At 39.9% G+C, this 21,060-nt stretch overlaps 1 protein-coding gene across 2 annotated transcripts in view; it reads right to left on the reverse strand.

The window, feature by feature from the left end:
* The window catches only part of tmem132e (transmembrane protein 132E), a 612,961-nt gene that overhangs the window by 61,808 nt on the left and 530,093 nt on the right, over positions 1 to 21,060 (reverse strand). For both annotated transcript variants that reach the window (XM_074671622.1, XM_074671621.1), the window contains exons 5-6: positions 19,791 to 19,934; positions 801 to 1,006 (exon numbers count right to left, since the gene is read on the reverse strand). In XM_074671622.1, the coding sequence (XP_074527723.1) occupies positions 801 to 1,006; positions 19,791 to 19,934 (350 nt within the window). The remainder of the gene's footprint in view (positions 1 to 800; positions 1,007 to 19,790; positions 19,935 to 21,060) is intronic.

Here is a 21,060-nt window from a genome sequence, read left to right on the forward strand (position 1 = left end):
TATAAAACAATTCAACGTTAAAGCAGATGGTTTTGTGAAAAATACAACTTATCTTTCAGGTTGTTTCTATGTTCAAAATGTTTTTTCTTTCCTTCAAGCATAATTACGCAAGTTAAGACAAAGCCACCAAACTCCTAGAGACAAATTCCGTTTTGTCGCTTTTATATAGAATGCAACAGCAGAAAAAGTATGCTATTCAAAATCTTTAGGTATTTGGTGGTACTTGAAACCAAAGCACATTTAAATCAAGACGACGTGTCTCTGTCTCACATGAGCTCAAAAATTTAGTGTGGATGGAAGTGCAAAAAACTTGAGGCTTGCCATTAAACTCCTAAAAATTCCTTGGGGGTTATTTAATGCTCATAGTTGCTGCCAAATTTAAGACTTTTAATCAATGACACACAATCAGTTGTGTTCTCTAGTTTTTTTACACAGTTGTAGAAACTGTATGGTGTTAATTTCCTGTTTTATAAACTCTTCTTTATGATTATATCAACACAAATGACCGAACTGAGAGAGAGGCCCATTGTTGTTTGCAAGGAAGCCATAGATTTGCCCACTTTTCCAGTTCTTCAACTAGATTTTTTTCTAGATTAGCTGGAGTGGGATTTACAGCAGAGGAAACCGCATTTTTTTTGGTCTCACAACAGCTCCTCACACGCCGATATGAGACACCGCTGAGATTTATACGATCTCTGGCTCCACAGTGTGTGATAAATGACGACCCAACCATGAACCTACTGCTTCCTGCCAGCAGTAAACCTGTGTCCTGACAGTATCTCTGGATATTTGACCCTTACCTTCGGTCAGGCAGGATGGGAACCCTCCAGCCTTTGATGAAGCTCAGGTTGTTGTCAGACAGTTCCACCTGCAGGGGCAGTTTGGGCACCCAGACGGTGAGCTCCAGCGGCGCGCTCAGGTGCTCGTAGCTGAAGATGACCCTTGCATTCATGGATCCTCGCGTCTCCTTCCCGTTCACGAACACATAGTCGCAATTCATGGACACCTAGGACAGATCAGGGTCACAAGTCAGACCATCTTTATGGTAATGGTCGAGTCAGCGGCTGTGGATTAAAGTGATGTGTTGTGATATACTGGACTGTATGGATGCAGCTGTCAGAGCCGCAGTTCATCACGCAGCATTTCAAGGTTGACACCCTCAGCACAGCAAATATCAAGAATCTCTCAGGCTGGTGAGTGTGACGGGAAAGTTCAGGGCACAAACCCTCTCTGCCAGTACATTTTGTCTGGGCTCTCACCCAGAACCCAAAACCATGGCTGCAGCTCTCCTGTTGTGGCCTCTTTACTCTGGCACCTGGTTCATTTAGGGACAGATTTGAAACTTAACTCATAATGTAATGCGTCTGATCTCTTCAAACTATATATACAAAGACCACAGGAGGACATAGCCTTTACTATGAAGGCTATTAAACCTGAAATGACCCTGCAAAGCTTACATCTGCTGGTCTAATTCAGTCTTTTATGTTCCCGTCCTGGCTTTGGAGAATTACTAAGATATGTTTTTTTCTTTATTTTAAGATGTTTTCTTAATCTTATTTAGCTTATGCTTTGTTGTTAATCTTTATTTCTTAACTCTATAATTTTGCTGGCTTCAAAGCACTTTAGAATGATAATTCATCAATAGTGGTGGAAAAAAAGCAGAAGTGGGGCTAATAAGCAAGTAGCATCAAGTGCTTGTTAGTATCTCAATGCTTGTCATGTCACCATTTTTTTCTTACTATTTTTGTGCTTGTAAAATCAGGAGTCAAAGCGTACCATGTTGGAGTTGGACCTAATAAACGTCATACAGCAGTTGATCATAATCCAATCTGAGGAGATTGATGACCAGCTGACCTTTCAGGTTCATGTGGCCTCGATTGCTCAGTCGTGTCGATCTGCCCTCTATAACATCAGGAGGATCAGACCCTACCAGACACAACAGGCCACACAGCTTTTGGTACAGGCCCTTGTGATTTCATGCACTGACTACTGCAGCTCTCTCCTAGCAGGCCTCCCTTCGTGTAAATTTAAACCTCTGCAGGTGATCCAGAATGCAGTAGTACGTCACCTCACTGTTAATCTCTCTTCACTTGCTTCCAGTAGCAGCTCCAATCAAATTCAAAGCTCTTCTTCTGGCTAACATAACATTGACAAGAACAGCTCCTTCCTACCTGGAGTCACTCATCCAGGACTACACTCCTTCTTGCCCACTACACTCTGCTTGTGAAAGACACCTGGTGCTCCCAGCCCAGCGCGGCTCCAAATCTCTAGCCAGACTCTTCTCCTCTGTTGTTCCCAAATGGTGGAATGAATTACCTAACTCTATACGATCCAGAGAGTCCCTTTCTACTTTAAAGAGAAGTCTGAAGACTCATCTGTTCAGGGAACACTTAGGCCCTTAATCTGACCTTTCTCCTCTTTGTCTTCAGGGGTAGAATAAGTCAAAATTCTTGCTTGTGTAGTACGTCACTCGGGACAAAAGCGCCTGCTATAGAAACTGTAGAACTATAGAGAGGGAAACAATGCCTGCTGAATCAGTGTACATAATGGATACCATTAATGTTGTGAAGCTGGAAATATTAAGCTACCAAGTAGACCAATCACAGAGCTTGCAATATGCATACTTGATATTTTGAGGTGCACTTAAGGCTACGTACATCAGCTTCTGCATAAACACAAGGCTACACAAATGTACTGCATATTAATCAGGCTAAATTAATCCTGTTAATTATGTCATTCATCTTCAAGAAAAACCTTTGAAGTCATGCTGAGTGCAATCACACAGATTAGTTTAGTCTATTTATAGAAACCAAGTAAACCTGTTGCCTTAAAAAATAGTACTAAACAAATTTAAATAGTGAGTCTGTGAGTAGAATTCTTCACACAACGAATCTATACCTGAGTAGATTTAGTTAATAATCCTCAGTTACTGTCTCAAATCAAGATGAATTCAATCTGCTTATAATTTCAGGACACAAAAGCCTTAAACGAGTCCATCTATCATCTTAACTGCCTTTTGATCAGCCTTATCCAGATGTCTTCAGGCACAGGTAGGGGAACACCCTGGACAGGTCTGCAGTCTGCCACAGAGCTAACAAATAGAGACAGACAACCATTCACAATAACACACACACTTAATGGTATTTAGAGTGACTAGTCAACCCAAGCATGCTTTCATACTATGGGGGGAAGCTGGACCCAGAGTGATCCTTGTTCCAGGATTAGGGCTAGGTATTGCTAAGAACCTCACGATTCGATTCGATTTTGATTCTTTAGGTTGCGATTCGATTCGATATCAATTTGATCAAAATTGATTTAAATGCTTCGATTATTCATTTTCATGCCCTATTTGAACATATGTGGTAGGTCACCTCACGTTTTGGAGCAATAAAAGAACCCAAACGCCAGACTTTACAGCTAAAGGATCAGGCTTTATGCTGTTGCTGCTGCTTTGGCTGACATTTTTATTGTTTTTCTGATCTCTAATGGCCCTCGTCCATACAATGCAAATAACATTCACAGTCCCCCTCACTGGCCTGGAGATTAATCAATTCAGAGGATTTGCTGAATGGATATTGAATTGGGCGGGGAAATATTTCAATGCATCGATTCATCAATATTTTTACCCACCCCTAGTAGGGTACCGAGTTAGGTACTTTTATAGGTACCAACCAAATTCTGTCAAGAATACTGGGTACAGATTCATATAAAATCAAAAGATACCATGTTTAGGTACCTAAATGCATCCTTGTGGCTGTGAGAGAGTGGGAGAGTAGAAGATTTTCCATATTGGACATAAAAACAGCATTGCAAGGTTATATATTGAAGAAGAAATATGTTAAGTTGAAAAAAATATATATTTTATTATTAAACAAATTGATATTTTTTACCACATAAACACAAAAAAGTACTGAAAATTGGAAATGTTGCGTACCCGTTATGATTGCCAGGTACCGGGCATTGGCACCAGATCGTTTCAAATGTGAAAGGTACCCATCCCCAAACTTGAATGTGCAGCAGGTTTACATCTGTAAAAAGCTTCTTTAAATAAAAAGGAAAAGTAAGTATGCCAAGATCAATCTGTCATTGGTATTTCTATCAATTTCTAACAACTACCACACAGAGAAATGATATTAGCTTCAGATATCTCATTTCCAGGAAGTGTTCCACTTCAGGGACAGAGGACATTATGTGCATCTTATTTGAGTCTGAATAGCCTGTAAAATACTGTTAGACTGTTTGTTAACAGAGCCCAGAGTGGATAAGTATTTTTTTATTCTTGAACTGCTGTGGCTCCAGAGTCTGCAGGCTTTCATTCCACCCACAGACTCTCCAGTCTTGATGGCTAAGTGCTGAGAACCACTGCAGCTAAACAGTGCTTATAGGCAGTGGGCTGCTCTTTAATCTAATTTGCATCTTTTATGTAGTCGAACGTTGAATTAGTGCTTCTAAGTAACGCAGACTTGGTTAAGCATGTACAGGGCAAATTAGGCATGCACGCCACGTCCTCACCCCAGCAGCCCTCCTGCCCACCCCCAGCATAATGATCTATGCACAATTACACAGACTCCTAATATGCCAACAGAAGCTTTTAGGCAAACACATAATTCATAAGACATGAAGGCTGACAGCAGCGTGACATTTCACATGAACTTTAGATCATAACACCTACATGGCACATTAATAAACATATCCACACACTTCACCTTTCTCAGGACAGTCGTGTAAAGCGGTTTAATTTCTGCCCCAGCTGTGGAGCAGAGTATGAATTCGATACATAGACATTTCTAAATTTAAGTCCGGGCAAATGCCATTTTTAACTTAAACCCATTCTTTAGATTTCCCATCTAGTCAAAAAGCTCCAGCTCCATTTGAATTACCATAAATACTTGTCCCCCTCTAACAATAAATTATTAACTGCAATGGATCTGGAGGGCTTTGCTTTTGGGCTCCCATGGAAGATTTATCTAGTGGTGGGAGGTAGCTGGCATTGTAATCAGAGGATCTAATCTTCTGCAAATGGAGGTCGGGCTGGCCAGTCTTCTCAGGGCTGGGAATTCATCATAACTGGGAGGAGGTCTGGGTAATATAATTCCCCTCCGTGCAGACAGACAGGAGAGTGTGTGGGGGGCCTTTTTAAGATGTCAGTGTTTTCCCCTGGTTCAGTTAATGCAGTTTTGCAGCGTTTGACCTTTTAGGCTAACACAGTTTCCCGCTCATGTGTGTTTATTCTGTTTGGAGCATTGTTAGCATTAAAGAAGCTTCCGCAGGAATAGTTTGCAAACTAGAAGCTGCTTCACTCCAGGTGAGTTTTAAATACAGCAGAGCAACACACAGTGCATTATGGCAAAAGCTTGCTTGATCTTGATTATCAGAATGAATACAGACTGTGAAAGTGGGGCCTAACCCCTAATTCACACATTAAGCGTGGGTGCCTTGCAGCGCCCCGCACTACGCCGTACTTAGAAACCGCTCCAGTCAACCATTGCATTCACACAACATGCGCAAATCTCTTCATTGGTTATCAAAATCAGTCACTGGCACATGGCCAGAAGTCATCAGCAGATCAGATCCAGAGGAAATCCGATGTATTGGACGAGGAAAAGTGAATCTTGGAGGTGGGGACCTTCAGACATCCTTTCTCTAAGGACGGAAAGAAGAAGACATGGACTGAAATTGCTAAAGTTTTGGGAGGGCCAGGTGATTTTAACATACTAATTAATTACTAAGCAAGTATGTTGTCATGGGTGGGACTCCTACAGAAATGCGGTTCTCCTGTGATCTTATGATCTCAGCTGCTATGGGCACTGTGTAGCGCTCCAGAGGCACATCCGACATCCACAAAAAATGGTGCTGTGCAGCATTGCTTTAACACTTTATGTGTGAATTAAAGGTAATGGTCATTCTGATTGGTTTTAAGCAGGGGATGCCAGGAAAAAGTTACCTTCTCATAACTGAATTAAAGCTGTGGAGAAGAAAATACGTTATGTGGCCTTTCATGGCGCTGATTGGAAATTTTATAAACTTTGTTGCAGCTGTCCTGTCCAGAATGGAAGTTAAAAGGGGACTTGTTTTAATTTCTGAATGTTTTTACCTTGTTATAATGAGGTAAAAGTGGTTTAAAAAGCATTACAAGGAAAATGGATCTAAATTTCCCAAGTCCTGTTATACAACTTTACACAACTTTCTTCTGGTCTTCAGTTCAGCCCCCTTACAGATTTTAAATGGGATTGAAGCCAAGGCTTTAGCCAGTCATCAACATTTATTCTAGTTTCCTGGAGCTGGTTCTTCACCAGGAGCCATGTATGTTTTGGCTCATCATGTTGGAAGACAAAGCCAAGACCCAAACCCAGTTTTGCTGCCGACTGCTTGAGGTTGATGTCTCAAGATGACATCTCTCCCTTCTTTCTCCAAACATAAAAAAAAATCTCTTTGGCTCTCCAATCATCTGACCAAAGAAGACTTTGGCTGCTTCCAGTCTGAGCAATCCAACTCCAGATTCTACTTAGTGATTTTCAGTATGTTGGATTGAGGGACTCACAAACTTGTGTAGTTTGGTAGTTTTTCTGGAGTCTTTAGAGGTACACATATCTCTAGTTTCACCAGTTTCCTCACCAGTCTTTGAAATCTTTGTCTTCCTGCCTTTGCCAGACTTGTTCTGTACTGCGTGGCTCTCTCTTTGAATTTCCTGATGATACTTATCGCTCCACTTCTTGACACTTGGTAAGGCTGTGATCACTTTGTACACCCTAACCCTTCTTTGTAAGAATCAACAATTCTTTTTCTTGAGTCTGAACTGATTTCTTTTGTTTTTGGCATGATGCTTTCTCAGTGACAGCTCAAAGCCTGAGCTGAGGTTTTTGTAGTGTGTGTAAACAAGCTGTGAACATTACAAAGTTAAAGCACATGATTAAAGCAAAACACTGGGTTGTGCTTTGGCTCAATGGAAAGGTCAGTTCTTGGGGGGGCTGATGGTTTGACCCTGGTAGTTTCTAGGGTTCTTTGGAGAAATCATGTTGATTCTGTGTAAGCATCCAAAAATAAAACTGCGATGTTTGGGAAAGCTGTGTTAAAAATTGAATGAGGTATTTAATAGCATTTTGGGAAATTTTTGAAAAAAATGTAAATTTTTATTGGTGGGAAGGTAAATGGAAATCATGGAAACAAGTTACAGACATCCAAGGTGGGTAAAGGAAAAACATGCCAAGGTGAGTAGCCATAGTCTTTTTCTTTCCTTTCCTTTCCTTTCTTTTTTTTACACATTATTCACAATAAAGCAGTACAACAGTGTTTATTAATAGGTACTGGCATAGGGAACAGTTTATTCTGCCATATGAAATACATTAAAGCACAGAACGTCTCTGTGCATATCAAAACAATTTTATTCAGATTGAATTTGATGCATGTGCATGCACGTCTTGATGGGATCACTGTAATCAGTTTAAATCTCCAATTTAAATGATTTGCATTCATCAGAAGAAAAACATGTACATGTAAACACGGCTGTGGCAGAAGAAGTTCATGATAAATACATGCAGGCCATCTGTACGCCATCTGGGGTTAGATAACTGCAAAAGGTGCATGAGTAAGGCCGAGTTTTTTTGTTCCTCAGGCTGAAATTGAGAGTTATATCCATGTCAGTGCAGACAGCTTTTCTTGCCCTTCGACATATGCCCTCCACAAAGATCAGAAATGCCGTGTCCAAATAACAAACATAAAACCCTGATCCTTCAAATAATTCTTTCTCTTAAAAGTATTTTTGCAACATAAACTATCATGCAACTGTGAATATGGGTTAAGTCTTCCTCCAAGCACAGTCTGGCTACATGTCGTCCAATCAGCATTTTATTTTCAGCTCTCACAAGCTCTTACAGACACAACAAAAGAGAAGAAGAAGTAGTAGCTCAACCCATTGACCCCGGCCACCTTGATTAATCACAGCGAGGCTACCGCCATGAGAGTGAGTCGGGAACATCTGCCTGACATGTACTCCCTCCTTCCCTACAGCCACACACAACTTCACAACACACACGCTGAAAAAACACCAGCTAGAGCTGCGGTGTTGCTTCTGCTCCTGCGGCTATTGCTGCTGATAAACTTGGCCGGCTAATTGCAAGTCAAAAGCTGTTAGCGGCTGTGGGTATCAGTGGCCCTGTGGGGGCCTGCTGGGGAGGGCTTTCACATACTGAGTCGCCACATGCCGCCGCACTGCTGCTAATGTGCTGTGGCATCTTCCATGGTGCCAGCAGATTGCCTGGGTGGAGACTGATCATCAGAACAAGTGTCGCCTGCATCTGGTAGTGCTGTGGTCACATGGTGCTCAGCTAAAGACCGCTGAGGTTAATAAAGGTGAAGAGAACCAAGGGCCTCTCACACATTTATTCCATAACATTAACTGAATTAATTTCCCAAACGGTTCCAGTGAAGGAAGCAGCTCCTGTCCTTCAACTCAGCGTTTTATTACATACAGAATGTGAGGTTTCACACCACTAACACGGCCAACTCTGTGTTCTTTCACTTTCTGCATGAACAGCAGTAACATAAATCTACACCAAGTTCAACCTTAACCATGATTTTATTAAATCTGGAGCAGTTCTGTTATTAATTAATGACCTTTACATCCACCAATTATTCACACATGACTTCGGCTATTTACCACCAAATTAAGGATGACTTGAAATGAAACAGATAATTAATGGTCAAGTTAATGCAGCAGAGTCAGTCACCTGACCTTTAGTCAAGAAAAATGGGTAAGAAAAAACAAACAAAACCCAGAACACTTGATTCCCACAAAACCCTCCTGGTAAGTTCTTAGTACTTGTCTTTTCTCAGTGGTAAACACAACATCACTGTCTTACACTGATCTGTCATCAATCATCCGCCCCGTTGCCATCCTTTTTGCTAGGTAGCCAAGATTGTCAAGAGTGAGAACTGCTCAGTGCCAGCTAAGAAATCAAAGTGCATTGCGTTTTTCCATACTGTCAATGCAAACGCATTCGAACGACCTTCATAACCATGATTGCAATGTATACTCACAAGCTCAGCTGTTAACAGCATCTAGCATGTTGATGCTAACTGTTGGCCCAGCTTGGCCCAGTGTTCCCCACAAGCTAAGGAAGAGGAGGTGCTGGCACTGAGGTGCAAGAGACCTGCCCTTCTAACTATCATTTTCGGGAATGTAAGATCTATTTCCAATAAGATGGACAAGCTAGCTGTGCTAACCCAGCACCAGATGGAATACCGGCAGAGCAGCATCATGCTATTCACAGAGACATGGCTAACAGAGCTAACGCTGTACAGGAATGCCAGGAGAATTATGGCCAAGCTGTCATCTCTGATGGACACGTCTTAACTCTTTCACAAGACATTTTACCTTTATGTCATCAGTCTGTGCTCATTTCATACCTGTATGTTGGTCCTTTACATATTTTGTGTGCTTAAATAGTCCTGTATACTTTTTTTTTTTCTAGGTTACATTTACTAAATTATTCTTTGTATTTTATTATTTTAAGGTTTGCACTTTGCACTTTCTCTGCTGTAACTCTAAATTTCCCCATTGTGTGACGAATGATAGGATATCTTATCTTTTATGACTGAAAAAATGTGCCAATGAGGTAGGAAAAATGTACTTGCCGTTTGGTTATAGGATGACAGTACCAAATAGCATCACTAGGTGTTGCTACCTTCCTGTTTTGGTTTGTGTTCAGAGACGTCAGTGATTGTCGTGTCGCCGACAGGTAAAGGACTTTCTTCAGTGACAATTTAATGAAGGCTATCTGTATTTTTCACTTCTTATGTATAAAAAGTGAATATAATGTCATGAAGACCTGGTTTTGGAAGGTTTATGTCAGGCGCCTTTTTTAATCTTATTACGATTAATTACTTGAAGTAAGATGTTTTCTGGATCTGTCAGGTGAATGTAACTCAATTAAGTCCAATAAGATGGTTATTTCTGAAAAATAAATAATGAGCACCAGCTCATATTTCAGTTTTTGCTATAAAGCTTCAAGAAATGTGCAGTAGCAATTGAGAAAAAAAAAGTAATTTTCAGCCAGGTAAGTTGTTTATAAGCCTATTCTTTAATGTTTACCTATCAGATACTATGGTTATGACGTGTTTTTGAGGTAAGGAGTGATTTTGTGGGCTTAGTCTTGGTCCCAATCGATGTTCTCTCTGCTTTTCTGTTCTGGAGGTGAGGACAGGATGCTCATGTGCTCTGACAGCACAGTATATATTTTTACATTTACAGAGGACACTGGACACTTGGCTTTTATTTGACAGCAGTAAAGGTCAGGACAGAAAGGGGAAGACACGCAACATACCGGACCAGAGCCCCTGTTGCCAGGGTTACGTGTTGTGAGTTGCAGCTCTGCAAGCCACCTGGTTACCCTGCAGCGAAAGAAAAGTCCTTACAAATACAGCAAAGGAAGACAAATAAATAATAAAACCGCATGAGGACTAAATATTCAGAGTCCTCCTGTGCTGAAGTCCACAGTTGGTGAAAATAAATTCTCCGCTTGGCCTTTAAAATATGCTTTTATCCAATTTCTGCGCTCAGGGTGCATCAAACATATGACAGAAAAACATGTTTCACTGCCAAAGACAAACACGAGCGTAACCCGAGCAGATTCCTTTGCATATTCATGCTGTTTGGCACATGTCTCCAAACTGAAACCACATTCACACCAAATTTAAATATTCCCAAAAATGAATCACCACATGGTGTGCCAAACTCTGGTTATAGATGACACACAAACTAAATGAACAGTGAATGGAAGCTGACATTATGGCGAGCATCACCGCTTTTGTGACTTAAAGCATATTGTGGAGCGTTTCTTTGTGTGATAAATGTTTGCTGGCTTCAAGAGCAGTGCAACCAGTGAGTTCATTTAGCTCTGTTAGCTAAATGAGCCAGCTCCCATTAGCCTGTTGTTGCTGGATTAATAGTGTTGAGGGTGGAAATGAGCTGATGTTATGAAAATGCTGGGACTTCAGAGCCTTTTTGAAACACTTAAATGTCCTCGTATTTTTATCTGACATTGCAAAGCAGCTCTTTTTTGTACTCCCAAGGGGTCTAAATTATTCAGGTATCACAAAATGAACCATCTTTGTTATTCAGATGAAATTTATTCTGATTTGTAGAACTCTCAAGGAAAGACATCTTCACATGTAAAAACAAGCCGAAGACTGAAGACTAAACTTGACAAGCCACTTCATTTCCAAACATCTCATCTTAACCACACACACCCTGACCTGCAACCACTCTCACAGGGGAGATCCCCATAAGATTTGGGATTCTGCTATTAAGAATTTGGCTCAACCCAGTCACAAGAGGATTAATGAGGTCCAGCACTGATGGAGGGTGATAACGCCGTCCGAAGTCTGGACTTCAGTTCATTCACAGAGCTCCATTGGTGAGATGAGTCATCTCTCTTCCTGGAGTTTGAAGACAGATGGTTTAAAAATGTCCACGCCTCACTAAAGAGAGACTATATATGAGTTTTGTCCCTGACTCATCCGGAAAATCTCATTCTTGTGGAAACACAAAATCCCCCGTCACACTGTCAAGATCTGGGATTCTTCTTTTGACCAATGATGTTGGTCAATTAAAAAATACTCTGGAAGAAAAGGGTTTGTACCATAAGTAACATATGGATATCTGTCATATCTCCTTGTTAACCATTTCTTTTAGTGATTTCTGTAAAATCAAATCAGTCATTGAGTGTGTTCAAAAATCCTTTTTCCAACAATACAGATTTGTGATATCAAACCTCCTACTGCATAAACATCAGCAAACTCTGCTTCTTCTCACAGAAAATGTTCTCCATAAGGGGGCAATATAGGGAAAATATGTCAGGATTTTCATATTCAGACTATTTTGATCTGAAAACATCATTTTTAGCCCAAAAAAAATTCTTATCCACCAAATTTTCTGCACCGGTTTGAAACTTTAATCCAGCCTTGTGTCCTCTTGTATGTTTACTGAAGTCTCACATTTTCCCGTCATGATAAATACAATGATTTAAACACGTCAGCTGTGAGAGTTCTTTAGTTCCTGCAATCTGCCATCTTTACCCATGCACAGCCCAAATGTTGTTCAGTGAGACGTTAAGAGACATACTTTAGTTTTGTTTTTTGCACTCGACAGAAAATGTAAAAGTACACATAATTCAGACTGTGAGTCATTTCCTCTTCATATGAGGAGGCTTTATGCAGAAAGCAGGAAATGTTCTTTTCTGATCTGCTCAGGCGGATGGAAAGCAGCTACGTCAAACACATCCAACAACATCATACTTAAAGTGGATGGAGATGAACATGTACTTCCTGTATCACAATGTGAATAAAAAGCAAGGTATCATCAGGTTATTACGTAAAAATGTAGGACATAGTGATGAAATGGTGTGCTTTAGTCCCTTCTTTTTATTAAGCTTTGCTGGCTGTTGTGTTGATTTGTGTTCTTCTGAATCCGATCTGACCACAGGTTCTCGGAAACAGCATGGAGAAATGAGACTATTTCAGGATCACTTTTCATATTCTTAATTTTTATTGTATTTTGTTTTTATTTTGTTTAATTTTATTTTATTTTAGTACCTCTGACAAGGAGGTTATGTTTTTGGGAAAGTCTGTCTGTCTGTCTGAACAACTTTACTTAAAAAGTAACAAACAGATCTTGATGACATTTTCAGGAAATGTTCAAAATTGGATAAGGAAGGAGTGATTAAATTTTGCAGGTGATCTGGATCACCGTCTGGATCCAGGACTGTTTTAAAGGATTCTTTATCATTGTGAGATAGGGCTGTTTTCACCATATGTGTATATAACTCCATGATAAATGGTCAGATTGCTTTGCAAAACAATACAAGACAAGGTCACCATAATTTCTGACAGATTTGAAAGTATGATCTAATTCCTGGCAACATTCTGGACACTAAGATCCAGAATACAAAATATGTACTGGGTTATCATAATTTTCAACACTGTCAGGAAACAAATTATCGTACAAACCTGCAACTAACACCAAATTGTAGCAGACAGTCTGCTGAAAGGGAGTATAACATTAAAGTAGGACTAAAGTGTTGCATGACAATCACAATATGATTGGTCTGCGCACTCTGAGTGTTTTTCTAGTTTTACTTTCTTTTATTTTATTTCATTTTGTATTTTTTATTTAGAGCCATACTGAAGGTAAAAGCAGCACCCTTGAATAGGAGCTGGACATTATGGAAAGAGCCTTCAGTCAGGTACAGTATGAGAGCAGAATGACCAGAGGCATTCACATGATGTGCCGACACAAGGCCTTATCTCTACCTTCAGATGGCTTCTGTGAGTCACAGTGCCAGGGGGGGAGGATAATCAGTGGGGGGATGCAGGTTTGGTCTCCGTTGTTTATGATGGCTGGCATGTCCCCCCTACCCTGTGACACAATCTCACAGCCGCCTTTTCCCATCCTTACAGCCATGTGCATGGAGGGTGCTTTAATAACTCCTCCTGCATGCGTTCACAGACACACATAGAGGGTTGGCTTATCTGCTATAGGCTCCTGACGCACTCTGCAGCTTATTTATTTCCACAGAACAAAGTCCTAAAGAAATAAATAAGAGTTGAGGTGAAGAAAAATGACAGCATCTCACCTAGTTCTTCTCTAAAAAAGAAAAAAGTGCCTGTAGGCTGGCAAACATTCCAATGAGAAGAATGCTGGTGTGAAAATAAAGCTTTATTATCTGGAAAACACTTTAGTTTAAATGCTGTTTGAGCTGCAGCATCAAGTCACGACACTCACTGCAAGAAGTTACAGGAAAAGATTCATGCTGTATGTATTCTGCAACACTCATCTGTGGTGCTCAACGAAAGACAAAACAAAACCAGAACCAGCGTGCCGCAATGAAAACAAGACAATCTGATTAAAATAGATCCCTGCGACGTGTGCCATGACAGTTTTGTGTAAAAACAATAACAAAAACACAAAATCATGGAGTGCTTCCCGTTTGTTCACTGTTCTGCAGGATGTTTCATTGAACTGTCATGACTCGTGTATTTCCTTCGCCTGAAGGGTTCATTTTAAATTAGCCTCCAACGTTCAATGGCAGGAGCGCTGAAGCAAACCCACTCGATATCACATGGCCCAACGCCTTGTCTTTAATGGATAATGAAACATGATAAACGACGTGCAGCACTGGGAGAGCCATCCCAATGCAACACCTGTTCCAATCTATTGACATTGCAATGCAATACAACATAAGTGATATTCAGCCTAAGCATCCACACAGGACGCTCATTGATCTGTGCTCTGCTTTGTGTTTAATTCATAGTTTAATTTGTATCTCTGCTGCGATAGAGTCTATTTCTTCCCACCAATTTGTGTACGAGAGAAGAGCGTGAGTCAGAGCACATTAGAGACAGATCCATACATCAGAGTGAAAATATATTGGACAGATACTGGTCTTTTAATAAGAACTGATATTGGCCAGTCAGGACCAATATGATTGAAGTCAGTATCTGATTCAGCTTTATGGCTCCACGGCCTCAGTCTGTTAAATCTACTATCAAACCTGCCGTACCTGACCTTGAGGAGCTGCTCAGCCGCTTTCATTAGCCTGAATTGATGTATTAGTTTCACTATTCAATGAACAAAAGGATTTCTCAGCACAGACTGGAGTTGGTGTTGTTCAAATATGAGGAATTAATGTGCTCCAACTTAAAGATTTCTGTTACAGGGAGACAATTTACAACCCAGGGAAGTCAAATTTGATCATCCTGCGAGTCACGTCCAGCCTGCCTCTCCCTGAGTGTCTGTTTCCCTCTGAGTGCTGTAGATCCACATGCGCCTGTTACTGCATGCAGATAGATTTTCAATAGCCCAGCAGCCTTTGCACCATAAAAGGGAGTTTGATAAAGAGTAAACTGTTTTATGTTGGCTAAATCTTCATCTTCATCTTCATCTGGGGAGGGAGGTCAAAACATCCTGGAGGTTTTCTTTTAGATGGAGGAGATGACTTACACTTTGAGAAATCTTCATGCTGTATTTTTTTAAAACGATGACTCCTGAATGAAAAACAATAACGCAGGTTGATCTCACTTGAAGCTACACACAAACTGCATCTTTTTTCAGTGTCATCAGTGTACAGGAAGTTGAGTTTTAGATCAGGCACATCCAACAATGGAACTGAAACCAATCATGCTCTAAATTAAGTCAATATTTACAATATCTGTCAAGTGCACAAACAAATCCAAAGTTTATCCATTAAAGTCTCAGTAAACTACATTTGGACCGTGTACAGGCTACTTGTATAAAGCTAAAGCTCTGTACGTTCTGCAGAAACTCAACAACTCTTACAGCTGACATCTTTAAGTGAACGTATTTATCATTATGTGAAAATGTGCAAGAACAAAAGAAACATATTATAGGACACAAGACTAGATTCTGGCCCGGAGTCTCCACACACTGACGCAAAAATTACTTTTAGCAAGCTGTGTGTTTGTTTAAGGATTAAGAGGAGATTGGATCGCAACAAACTTTTTGTTTCGAAGACAATTTTTACTGTATACAACATGCAGAGGAAAGGTATTTATCAGTGCAGTTATGTAGCGTTACGGTTTGAAACGTGACATCAAGTAAACATTCTAGTGGCCAGCTATATGTACTGCTATCGGGCGCCTAGTGCTCCAACGTATCTGTAGGCTTACCTGACAACAAGTTAACACTGTCAGTTTCTATTAGTGAATCCTGGTTAGCCAAACTACAAAACACTGAAATCTTAATAAGTGTTTTTTTTGTCTTGCCTTCACTAAAAATTGTCTTGTATACTTGATATGAGTCACATTCAACTGGTCAGCCCAAAAAATGTCTTGTTTCAAGTTGTTTAAAGACAAAAATAAGGCCTGAATTACTTGCAACAAGTCAAAAACAATCAGCCAATGGAATAAGTAAAATGTGCTCGAAAATTTGCTTGAAACTCGAATAATGCCTCAATTAGAGTAAATTTTCCCTTGTTCCATTTGCAGATTTTTTTAAACTTGTTTCAAGCAATTCAGGCCTCATCTTTGTCTTTAAATAACTTTAAACAAGACATTTTCCCAGACAGGTCAGGCTAATGAAGCTCATATGAAATCCAAAAAGGCATTTTCTACAGAAAATAAGACAAAAACACTTCATAAGTTTACATTTTCTAGTGTATGTCCTGCCAGTCATCTACAAAGCAGAGCTAACATAACCTCACTCTTCATTTTACTGATAGACTCTCAAGTTTGAACAGACCACTGCAGAATAACGGCTGACTGTGGGTTGGAATGAACATTATCACAAACAGATTAGCTCCTGTGTTAGCCTTAGGCTTGGTCTGTATCACTCTCCTGTTTAGCTTTCTTCTGCTCTTCTGTTCTTTTTCTGTCTGACAGTTAGGCTCCTGTATCCACCATCACTACAAAATTAATCACAGAAATTGTTTTTAGTAGAGAAAAACACAGATCTCTCTTCTCACTACTGAACTTCGTCAGTTACTGTGGTGTTGTCATAGAGACCTAGATGTGCCAAAACAATCTGGTCCTGCTTGACCCGATCGGGAAACTAAGAAGTAGAATTTTTTTGAATGCCTGTAACCAGCAATATTGGTGCTAATAATCTCATTTTAAAGTGTGGATTACAAACAGGCATATATCTAGAAAGAAGACTTTTTCAAGATCACGTTCAAACTCCTCACAGCCCTTTTAAAGCCATGAAATGGGGAAAAAAAAGTGGTGCAGAATAAGAAGTTTTGGATTCAAAATAATCTAAATATGACAATCAATCCTGATAAATCTCCTAAGAAGATGAATGTGTCTATGTGCAGATGTATATTTGAACGTAAGTGCTTACACTACACAGTGTTTACCTCATCTAAGGTCACATCCACACTCACTCCATAACTTTTTATGTGATCAACAGAACACAGCACAGTGACACTCCACTTCGATGCCTATACAAATTATGCAATCTGCCTATAGAGCGATCCATTATGATGCTAATTGACTGGAGAAAATAATAACTGTGTAATCACAGCCTCTAATGTGCTCTGCAACTTGTTTTGATCCCTCTTTAATTTATTTAATCAGTAAACCAGACCTGGTGTTGTGCTCTAAGCTTCCCTGTGAGTCTGAGCGGTGATTGTGTTCCCTGATAGCCCGGGATGCTGGAGTTATATCTGTCTGCCGTGATCGCACCTAAAGCCTTTGGAAACTTGGCATGGAGTAAAAATATGTATCTATTATATCAAAGCAGAAAGTTACCGTTAACATCCGGTGAAGTTTTAGCATCTTGGAAGTAGAATACACAATGGTTTGTTGAGCTATACAAGGAGGTTTACCACCAAAAACCTCAATTTATACCTAAATATCTCACTTCAAAAGAAGAGGTGATAACCCCCAGCTTCATGTGAAATCATTGAATGAATTTATGACATCAGTAAGTAGACAGATTTTCACAAGACACGTTTTCAGTGTAGAAACCCAGCCTGTACCAGAAAGGGGTTTAAACACACAAGTCACTTGATGCCAATGACTAAATTATATGTGAATATGTTCAAGCTGTGAAGTAGGCTTTTTTCCAAACTGTCTACTACACTAGCTACTACAGATTCAGTATGTAGAAGGTAGTATATGAAAACTTGCAAAATCTGCAGGATGTTCTTATGATCCAGGAAAATTTCTCAGTATGCAACGGTCCAGTCTACCTGGCATACTGTTTACCACAATACATGGCACTACTGCTGTTTGTCTGTGCGGTTGGCAGATTTCGGTGAATAATGGCCATCTACTGGATTGAGTCGGTATTATAACTACAATACAACAACGCTAATGTGGGATGGTCCGTGAAACAGAAGTGAAGTGATGCGAAACAAACACAAGTAAATTTTGTTAATTCCAGTTTTAAAGATAAATTTAATTCTACAAATTTATTTAAGCTCATATAAATCGCTAATTCACTTTTTAAACCATACATGGATTATATAGAGGTGTTTTTTCCATCAGCTATAAAAATAAGAATCCCTTCCAGATTTATTTTTAGTCAATGATATAACTTTTGGTGTAAGATTAAAAATCACATATGAAGTTTCTGCTGTGATATGATTAACAAAATAACTAAAATAACAAAATCTTCTCAAACTTTGTGTCGTACATTTATAATAAAGGCAAAATAAAATTCATCGCCTGTAGCTCCATTTACTGAAACTGAAAACCAGAGGAGTATGCTACAAAACAGATCCAACAGGACTGTCATACTACATACTACATGCAAAGGCATTCACATGTAGTATATAGTAGTTGGTTTGGAAAACAGACATAGACTTGACAATAAACCAGAGACCTTCCCAGACTGCACACAGACTACTTGGAGACCCGTGTTATAATAAAGGAGTCAAAAACTACATCCAGAAAAAGAACTACACTGAATATGACATAAGTTTTAGTTAATCATTATTTAAACTTCCTGTTATCATTTCCTCTCCATATTGAGTTCTGAGTGCCGTATTTGGTTATAATCTTGGCTCCAAACCAACTTTTTCCTTAGCTACACAAAGTAAAAACTGGATTTAGGGTTTCTGCAGTTAAGCTAACTTATATACAGTCAAACCTGTTTAATCGTGGTTTATATAGATTTTTCACAGCCACATACATTCTTGGTGTTTCAGTGTTTCACAGTGACCCTGTTAACTGGTGACTGTCGGCAGAAAATCACTGACACATTTGGCTGAGAAGGTCACCAGTTACTATGGTCACTCTAAGCTTCAAAACACCTGTTGCTCTGTAACCGTTGTGATCCTGTCAGAATTCAGTAGACCTTGAGTCCACGGTGGAGTATAGTTTCTGACAACCAATCATGAAACAACACCTTAATAAATGGGGCATTACCAAATTGTGTGTGCATCTTGAGAATGACGTAGGTTGTAAAAGGGTCTGTAGGGATGTGGCAGATACTACAAAATCTGAAAATATTATCAGTTAGTTAGCAGTCAGCATAAACATGCACCTTAAGCTACTATACCCCTTGTTTTGATCCAAAGCTGTGCTGCAGAACTAAATGACAGCTCCGTAGAGTTAGATAATGATATATCATTATGAAGCCAAACTCCCTGAGGTGACACTTACATGAGAAGATAGGTTATCTGACTTAATAAGATGAGCTCTGTGGTCAACACTTGACTCTTGCTGCGATAAATACACCCTACAGGTCAATGCCTGCACAGCTACAACTGGTTTGCTGATTTCTTGAACAGTTTTTAACACAGATGTCTAAGTTTGAACACAATATCCCAAAAGGTTTCAGACTGACAGATAGTCTGGCTGATAACCTCGAGCACATCACGTATGCAGAAGTCTGTGAGCACAGTATCTGTTAGACGGTGACAATATTATACCTGAAAAGCATGATGGAGCTTTTACTGCTCCCTTGTAACCATATTGATTTATTCAGAGACTTTTGTGCCTGTGGTCATCCATCCATTGATTTTATCTGAGCTATAAAGCAAGAATTAAATCACGAGTACATACAGAGTAGTTTTCAGGCCTTTCTGATGTTATGACTGCAGTGCCGGGCCACTCTCGACATCAGCGGAGGAGTAAAGGGATTACATTTTCTAAAATGACATCTCCTCCCAGATGCAGACATCGAGGAAATCTGGTTTGCTGCACCTTAACAAGGTCTTCATTGGAGAAGTTGCACTGTACAGCGGCTGAGAGGCCGGCTCCTGCTCCATTCGTCTTTATAGAGAGCACTTTGACAGACACAGAGATTGAAGAAATCAGGTTCACTGTACCTTAACAATGTCTTCATTGGACGACTTGCACTGCACAAAGGCTGAGACATCAGTGACAGCTCCATTCATCTCTATGGAGACCATTTTGACAGGAATGGCCACGGTGCGGCCGGTGAGAATGGCCGTGTTGATAATTTCAGTGTCCTGAGGAGAGAGGAAATAGATATGATATTCATGAAGCAGCAGGGACAGGTGAAGAGCGAATCCTTCATATTTCATCTGTGTTACCGATGTCCACATTTAACACCATTACTACTGAAGCTCCCGTGATACTCTCAGTGGCAAACCAAAACTCATTTTACCGACATGTCTTTCTCTGAGTTTCATCAACTGAGATTTTCATTTCAAGAGGGATGATATCCCAGTGAGCAGCTGGGAGTAATTCGAGAAGGGGATGAAATGGATAGAAATGAAAGAACAGTGATAATCTGACTCTCAGAGTAATTTAGGAAACATGTGGCTCAGTGTCCTCTTTCCAGGTGAATCACAGCACTGAGCTTTGATGTCAAGACACATAAGAGGCATGAGAGTTACTGTACTATTACAAAAAGCCTGACGGAAGTGGCCCACATGTACGACATGGGGTTGAGCATATCAAAGGAGATGTGACTGGATGTAAGAGTCACATCTGGGGAAAGAAGACCACAAATACCACCAAGATTTCTCATGATTTCACCCTTTTCCACGAATCCTTTTCATACAGGGCATTGTAAAAAAAGAGAAAAAGAAAGCCTTGTTTAAGAAGTGAGGTGTGCTTCGGAAGCATCTTGAACCTGGAGGTTTTATAGAAGTCTGTAAGAGAATTTACCCAACTCCTCACTTAATTTATAGCCTCAGTAAAAATCCACCAACATGTTTATGGTCTCAATTACTGCAGTCAGCTCTTATTTAATACAGGATGATGCTTATTTTCTGAGTCATGGTCATATTAAATGGCTGATAAAAGAAGGGCTCAGCTGTCTCATGATAATGACAGTTAGCTGCACAAAGACAATCTGTCAACCCAAATGATGGGAGGAATATCTGTTTACTAACATGTTTTATCATTTTAACTTGAACTATTCATTATATTGACACTGATTAAATAAAAAGGAATTCCTCCAACAATGATCAATGAAAACTGATGATAAACTTGTTGTTAAATCTTCATTTAAATCATTCCTGTGAGCATCCAGCTGTGTCATGATACTTGGCGATGAAGTAACCGTCTTACCGGAGGATACATCAGAGGGAACACCAGAGATTAACAGCTGTTTAAAACTTCTTTTAA

The sequence above is a fragment of the Halichoeres trimaculatus genome, unplaced genomic scaffold (genome assembly GCF_033239565.1).
Source record: "Halichoeres trimaculatus isolate MK-OKI-2021-1 unplaced genomic scaffold, fHalTri1.1 fHalTri1_scaffold_6, whole genome shotgun sequence".
Taxonomy (NCBI): Eukaryota; Metazoa; Chordata; class Actinopteri; order Labriformes; family Labridae; genus Halichoeres; species Halichoeres trimaculatus.